This window comes from Nestor notabilis, unplaced genomic scaffold (assembly GCF_000696875.1).
Source record: "Nestor notabilis isolate BGI_N333 unplaced genomic scaffold, ASM69687v1 scaffold34389, whole genome shotgun sequence".
Classification (NCBI taxonomy): domain Eukaryota; kingdom Metazoa; phylum Chordata; class Aves; order Psittaciformes; family Psittacidae; genus Nestor; species Nestor notabilis.
Window position 1 is genome coordinate 33,627 of NW_009945661.1, and position 8,075 is coordinate 41,701.

At 46.4% G+C, this 8,075-nt stretch overlaps 1 protein-coding gene across 1 annotated transcript; it reads right to left on the reverse strand.

Moving 5' to 3' along the window:
* Nucleotides 1–586: 586 nt before the first annotated feature.
* On the reverse strand, nt 587–7,646 carry LOC104412298 (netrin-4-like; the record flags this gene model as incomplete). Its single annotated transcript, XM_010022965.1, has 4 exons — nt 587–1,164; nt 4,329–4,499; nt 6,300–6,368; nt 7,534–7,646. Coding segments are annotated over 4 exons (490 nt in total), but the record flags the coding sequence as incomplete, so codon positions are not given.
* Nucleotides 7,647–8,075: the final 429 nt, after the last annotated feature.

Sequence of the window (8,075 nt, forward strand, 5' to 3'; positions counted from 1 at the left end):
GGGACTTCAGTGCAAATACTGTATCTTTCAGATTGCATCCTCAGATACTCTGAGTGGCCAGTGCCAGGCTGGCCATTCCCTTTATACCATTAATGCCGTCCAACTGGGGGGTCTTCAGGAGTGCTTCTGTTTCAGGGAGTTTTTTCATGTGCCACCTTCAACCTCTTCTTTCCCCAACACAATTAGACTTCCTGCACTGTGAAGTGGCAGGTAGTAAAGTGCTTTATACAATGAAATATTTACACTAGGGCTAGGTTCATTTTTTAACACTTCAAGGACAAAAGCTCAGAGATGCTGCACCCTCTGGAGCTGGCTCTTCTCTGCAGCCATGAGGTGGGGGTAGAGCTGGCCTCTGCCCTGTGTCATGCTTGTGCCAAGGCAGAGGGATTTGATTCACTCTGGCAGCTCTGTCCCCGCCAGCACCAGCAGAGAATTTAGCCCCCAAAACCTTCAGTGGGATGACCAGGTTATAAGCAAGTGACACCTGATTCTCTTTAATGGGAGCCATGTCTTAACCCAAGGGGATGTTTCTTAAGAGTGGTTGTCACAGCCATGCTTCTGCCAGTGCCTACCTGCCGCTGCAGCCATCATCTTCCCCACAGCATCCACCAGGAGCCTCTGGAAGTCACTCAGGATCCCTGCTGGTGGCACTGGCAGCGGTGCTTTGCTTCTCAGCTGTAGCTCGTGGGCACGCTTTCCCTCTCTAGGGTGGCAATTTGGGGTGATCACTGGCTTCATAGGAGTTGCTCCAACATCACACTACGGTGAGACAAGCGTTGCCCTTCCTTTTGTTTCCCTCAATGTAACCATGAGCTGGGCTCAGGCAAACCCCTGGCAAGGAAGCTACAGGCATGTGAATGAACATTGGCCAGGAAGGGTTAAATTAGACAGCACCTACAACTCTGAATGCCTCGCTACATGTTTTGGCACTATTTTCTTACATTCCAGTTTTCATCCTAGAGGTCTTCTCTCTGTGAAGGCTGTTGCATTTTGTGCATAAAGAGATGCCCAAGGCAGTCACACACCTCTAGTTGCAGACTCTTTTCAAAATCTCCAGGACCTTTCTTCCAAGAGCTGACTTCCACTGATGGACAAAACTTTTCATGTTGACGATGAGTCTGCCTGTTCGGACGTCCTCGTGTCCCGCCACAAGGTACTCCAAGCCTGCAAACCAGCGAAGTGGTCAGGGACTGCACAGCACCACACTTAAGAGGTCTATTGGCACTGCAAGGTCAGCTTGGATATCTAGTCCCATGTAAAAAAGGACTTATACAAAGAAACATTTATACATATTGATTCTCTCATATATATGTATATCTGTATCTATGGGAAAACGACCCCTGTGACACATCGGCCAGTAAGATGGATTATACAAACCTTGATTTTATTACCTTCTAAATATAAATGGAAGCAGAACTCTGGGGGCTGCACTGTAAGTTTTTATTCCTTGTTTGTGACTGCTGTTACCTTCATTTGGCAGCCACCTGCCTCACCCTGAATACCTGCCTGGAAACTGGTCAATTCAGTGTGTTCCAGTAATGACAGTGCAGGATGGCCCAGTGCTGGTGCCTTGCTCAGAATGGCTGGTGCCCCCTTGCAGGTAAAGACACGCCAGACCCCCAGGACAGGCAATACTAGATTTGCTGGTGTTAACACCTCAGAAAAGCCTGGGGGGGTGTCAGCCACACTGAAAAGAGATGCATTAATTTCTGCCTCCACCTGATGCTTAGAGACCTGACAACAGTGTCTGGTGAAGCCCCATCTGGTGTCCAGAAACTGCCAGAATGGGCTGGAGTGTGGTCCTGCAATGCCCTGCCACCGGGCTTGCCCCAGCCATCCAGGTCTGAGCTTGGCTTTCAGGGCATGTCCCAAAGCATGCTTAGAACCAAGCAATAACTGCTAAGTGGGGAGATGGAGGGAAGCCTTTGGTTTGAATTAGCTAAAGAATCACTGCCACAGATCCCAACAGCCTAAATGGGACATGAATGTGCCATAAATGGGGAAAACAAGGAGGATAATTTCTCCCATGGCAGAAGGAGCTCCCAGCCATGGACAGCATCTTGCTGCAGCATGACTGGGATGGATACAGCAAGTATGAGACCGCCCTGTAGCCCTCCCCAGGGTGGGGAGCACCATATGGCAGTACTAACTGGCCTGGGGGAGATGGTTCTCCCTCAGTGCTCTCAGTCATCCCACTCCATCCTGGCTGCAGTAGGGATTCTGCTTATGTTTTCTTGGGTTTTCATTTTGTAGCTCACAATAAAGTGTCCCCTAGTTAAAGTTCAAGGATGTTTTTCTTTAATTCAATACAGAGTTTTTGGGCACTCACACCCTCTCTTCTGCCAAGTAAACACAGGATATGTGTATGGCAGTATCACCCTTTTCAAGACATTCATTTTGGCCATGTCAGTCCTGCTGTTATGAACATCACTTTTCAAGGGCTCCTAAATCTGTCTTCCTTGAGAGAGAAATGTGGCATACACCTTCACAGAGCAAGCAAATATTGCTGTGGGGTTTTATTTCTTGACAGAGACGTTAAGAGTCTACCCTCCTTTTGGTATCCCTCCTGTGTTGTGAGACAGAATAAAAATATGTCTGTCTTTCTGTTATTTTTATCTTTGATCTCCTCTATGTTTCTGGGAGATGTGATTTCCATTGTATGTCAGGAAATTGTTTTATGTCAGTTTGGTGTTTTATCTGGCTGTTGTTGATTTATTCATCTGGAAGTCAGAAGCTCTTACTCTGAGAGAAGGTTAAATCTGCTAATACAGTATATTTAGAACCATTCAGAAATGGATGTAGTAGCTAAAGAAAATAATGAGATTTAAAAAACTATCTGGGATCCTTTTTTTCCCCTTTGAAATGATTGAATCATAAAGATGCACACTCAGTTGATGTTTTCAAGTTTCCCATTAAGACCGAACTTCACAGCTTCTTTCTAATGTGAGAGCTGAGATTAATTTACACTCACAGGATGCCAGCAGCTACATTTCAAGACAATACCAAGCTCTGGAGTGTAAATCATGAGAGCTGGCAAGGGAGTAACACCTGGTATGTCAGATGCCTGGACTGTCCCTAAGGACATTTGCACCTCCACCCTTCAGCTGGTGTCCAAGCGATCTTCATCGATACTGTGATCACTGCTGTCTTTTCCTCTGGTAGGGAAAAAACCTCCTCGCAGTGAAGTTCCTCTGAAGTTAGTGGAGTTGCAAAGCTGGATGTCAGGTGCAGGGCTACCCTGCATGTTCAGTGTCTGACAGCTTCCATGGCATTCCTCCAGGTTCATATTAAGGCAGCCATATCTGGGCTTTCTTGCTTGTGTTTGCATATGGAAAAATAAAACAGCTGTATCTATTTAATTATAGATTCATGGTGTTTTACCAATATCCAAAGTCTTACTGCACTTATAACAGTAAAGTCCTGTCTAACACTGCTGATTCATCTGACCCTTGCACCTGACAAGACTTCCTGACTACAGCTCTGCAATCTCGGCACCTTGCCTTCAAAGCCAAAGGCAGTCCCTCCGGTGGAGATGAAAGAAGACTGCGAACACCTCATCAATGAATAAGCTTTCTGCGTTATCCAGCCTCGCAGGCAGCCCTTTCCCCACAAAGGAAGTTCCTAGTACTGCATGCATAAGGGATGTCTCAGCACTAAGCTGTCATCTTGATCGGTGATTTCCGAGTGATGTGTGTGCCTTATGGAAAGAAAAACCTTTATCTGAATTAGCTGGTAACTGCTGGTTTGTCTCGGAGTTGTAAAGAAAGGTGTGTCAGCTGGAGCTTAGTTTTGCTGTTAAAGAAATCCCTGAGTCTGCATCTCCTTGTCTGTACCGGGGACTGCATGCACTGCTTAGCCACCGCGAGCTACACTCCATTTCATTGAAAGAAGATGAGAAAAAACTGTGAAGCCAACGCAAATGAGTATTACTTTCAAAGAGAGTTTAGATTAGAACTTCAGGACAATATGATTCAAATTAGATTTAAATGTGTTTTTATGGATTCAAGTTAGCATTAGTTTTGAAAAAATATGTCATGTAGTCGCAGCGTGATGGGCACTTCCCTTGCTCTGGAAACATATAGAGACTCATAAAGCTGTGAGACTGCTATTATGCTTCATAAAGAGAACTGTATGTTTGAAAGTCTGTAGAATGAACCAAGTTTAGCTCTGCAAAACTCAGATTTGATGGAGATTGCTGTTGGAATCCAGATGACGTAACAGCCTGACTCTGGGCTGCAATCTCAGCTCACTGGCATGAGGGGATAGAGAAGTGGGAATGGAGTTGTGTAAATGAGGTGGAGATGTACTGCTCAGGGAGTCAAACCTACCGGGATTGAGGATGGGACAAGTGCAGCCTCTGTTAGTCCAGGATTCAGGGTAGAGTGTCCTCTTGCCCCGGAGGATCTTCAGCTTTGTAGATTTCAAGACTTTCTTGATCTTCACATTGACCTCTGCATGGGAGCCCTTGTCATGAGCTGACAAGATCTTTGTCTTGATCACTGGGAAGACATAAGTTCAAAACTAGGACTGTAAAAACTATTTACAGTGCTCTCTTTTTTTTTGTCTAATGTGGGTGTCTGGGTGAAGCAATGAGGACAGTTAACTACAGTGGAGTTAGCCTGATGCTCTTTGCTGGGGAATGCAGGGTCAACTGCCAGGGGAGTGCATACATCCCCGTACCTGTGGGCAGGAATGCCTGTGGCCAGGAATGCTGCCATTTGGTTTGGCCACAACCCCTGGACCTGCCATGTGAGCAGTGGGAGAAGTCCAATGACCTGATTTTCAAAACTTGGAGAGCCCCATTTTCCCCTGGAACTCAGAAAAGACTTTGGCTTCCTTAGCACTTGTGGAAATCAAGTGGAAAGCCTTGGTTCTAGGGATGGACCTGGAGGCTTTGCTGGTCTTGGCCTGGGCAGGCCAGGCAGCAGGCAGGGGCATGAGGACCTGCCCTCACCCCACCCTGGTGAGCACTCCAGCTGCCATTCCTCCTTCTTTGCAGAACTGCCAAATCCAAATGGAGTGGTGGAGACTAGGACATTGGTGGGGACTGAGGCAAACCATGGAGTATTTTGAGCTCACAGATACCCACAGGAACACTCCTGCTGCCTGGTATCCCATCTGCTGAGCCCCTGCACGGTGGAGGCTCAGGGTTCAGGTCCTGTGTGTGACCCTCCCCCTGACTGTGCTGGTGCCTACCTGCGTCACCTTGTAGGTGTCACCATATGCGGGTGCTTTATTCAGCACTGCAGCTTAGGAAGCTCAGGGAAAACTCTTCCTGCAGTATGGCCTCCTGAAGCTCATGATGAGCCCCGTAATTCATCTGTCTCTTCAGCTTAGCTGACACTTTTGCGAGTTGAGTGATGAAAGGGTAGGAAGCCTGACTGCACTTTAGATAAGATTTATGAACTTAGATTTTTGTGACTTTTTTTCCTTATCTTTTGCAAGATTAAACACAGTCACTGTGGTGGCCAGGGAGCAATGCAAAGCAGAATCAGATTTTTTGCTAATATAGCTAAGCCAGGGCTATATTTCAACAGCTGGCAGTCCCTTGAACTTCCCTTTGTGGGTTGCTCCGCAGCCTGCAGAGGTATGGGTTATCTCTCCATGCATTTTCAACTTCAGTGTGATATGAAACAGGTGCAAGAGACCCTTGGAAGACTGTGAAGGATGGGAGTGCTAAGCAGAGCATTCCTTGTTCTGCTGCGGTATGAAGGAGGTGGTTCACTGGCACACACCAGAGAGGTCTGGGAAACAAAGTGCCTCCTCTCATTCTTTTAGATCCAATAGACACATAGACAATATACATCACCCCATTGCAACAGCTGAACTTTGTTGATGGGGGGAGTTTGCAGTGGGTGGAGGTGTTTCCTCAGTGTAATGTCTTGTGTGGTGATCACCATCCATCCTTACACTGGGTGTAATTCAGATTCAGTGATTTCCATGCTGTGGTCTACAGGTGGAGTTTCAGTGACCCATTTTTGGCAATAGTGCTTTACAGTCTATCTTGGACCCAGACAACCTCTCAGGGACACTGACAGCTCTAGTCCTCCCATGATTTTAGCACAAGGGTATTTTGTTAGCAAGAATGGTGCGTAACAGATCAAGGTGTTTTACCCACCTTGACTTGGCACCATGATAGCTATACATTTTGGAAAGGTCAAAGATCTGCCCTCAGACCGAGTAGCCCATGGGTTTGCTGGGATGGAGCAGTACACACAACAGCACCTCTCACGCTTGACACTCTTGGACCAACTTGCACCACGTCCCTTTATGTCCCTGCCACCTCACCCGCAACTCACCGTAGGTGTACTTCATCCCGCAGAACACCATGGGATTCCCTAAAACTTGCTCTTTACATTCGCATTTACCTGGGGAAAGAGAAGAAAGCAAACGGCTGTGGATTGTGCTCTAAAAGACAGGACCTGTGAGAGGTTTTCACATGGTCCACACACCCCATGCAAAAAAAGCCCTATTTTCATATCCAGGCTGAATATACAATCTCAGTCCAAGGGCAATTATTCCTTGTTTACAATTTGAAGAGAAGGGAAACAAAGGCCTTATTATTTTGCCTTGTTATGCAAATAACACGCATGTCTTCCCCTGTGGTATTTTCCACACCATAATGTACCAGACAAGATTTTAAAAGGAAATGTTGCAGAGGTTAGGGCAGATTAATGACTTCCGTGATCTTAGAACAAAGAATAACGTGATATACTTATTTACGTTTAAAATGAAATTGCCCAGACAAATGATGGAGCTTTCCTCTCAATTGACTCAATTATTGTATCTTTGAGATTTTATCGTGTCACTTTCTGAAGATGGAGGAAATTACGTTTGCCTGTTTGTATGCAGTGATTGCAAGGGAGGACGCTTGATGCTGTGCTGCGAGGTCAACCTGCCTTGCAGCAGCCTCACATAACACCCACCTCCTCCAGACTGGGGCGACAAGAGGGAAATAACTTCCCCAGCTGAAGCCATAGCTGAAATGTTAGGCCATCTCTAACTGCATCGTGAGCTGCAATTGATGCCAAAGTTATTGTGGGTATCGGCAAAATAAATTCTGAGTTAGAAGTTTCCCAATTACCTGCCAGTCAAGCGGCAACCCCTGCCCTCTGAATGATGTTGCTGGTTTGTCCAGCATCTAGTAGTTCTAGTGAATACAAAGACATGTTCAAAACATGATGGCCAAGTAAAACATGAGAGTATCCAGCCTTGAAATTCAGAGCTGGGACTGCAAATTTAGTCAGCCAACTCTTGCCTTCTTTACCGACACCTAGACACTGGGTGCAGGCTTTCAGCATGGAGCATCTACCTAGAGGGTTTGCATGTCCTCATATTGATGGGATGAGCTATAGGACTCCTCTAACTTGTGGAGGGGAAGGAGGTGGTCACACAGGATGTCAATGGGGGATCATCCATCCTCTCCCTCAACTGACAGGGTGCTAATTACAAGCTAGTGCAGAAGACTCTATCTGCACTGGCTGGTGGTGGGAGGGATGGGGTAGGGAAACACATGTGAAGCCTCTGTCCTACCGGAGTGTCGGAGCGCGGAGAAGCCCTGCTCATCCTCCCAGCCCCAGGTGGGCTCGCTCTCATTAAGCACTGCCTGGAAAGGAGGTGCTTCATTGTGCCAGGTCACATCTGAGCTGTTGGAGGGAAAGGGACATGGTCAACCTGGAGCCAGTGGAAAGCAGGGCCACTACCAGCCCATCCAGCATGATTGCACACCTTGGTGATGTTAAATGCAAGGAGCAGTTTTGGAAGGTGAACAGGTTGAGTATTGTCAGAGTGGGTCATGAATCCATTTTGGGTTTGAAATAAATTATTGGGATTTATAGGCTATAAATACCCCCAGTGTGGTAAAAAAAAAAGCAACTTATAAGATCCAGAGACTGGATTATTTAAATGTACTGTCTTATAATAGTCAGAGCTTGACTCCAAGTCCAACACAAGCAAGTTGCAACAGCAACTATATTCAGCCTTTGGTATCCTCTCACTTAGATGTCCTTAAGGTCCATATTTAGCTTGTGGAGAAGAAGCACCTGTGAAGCTTATGTAAAACACCCAATACATTA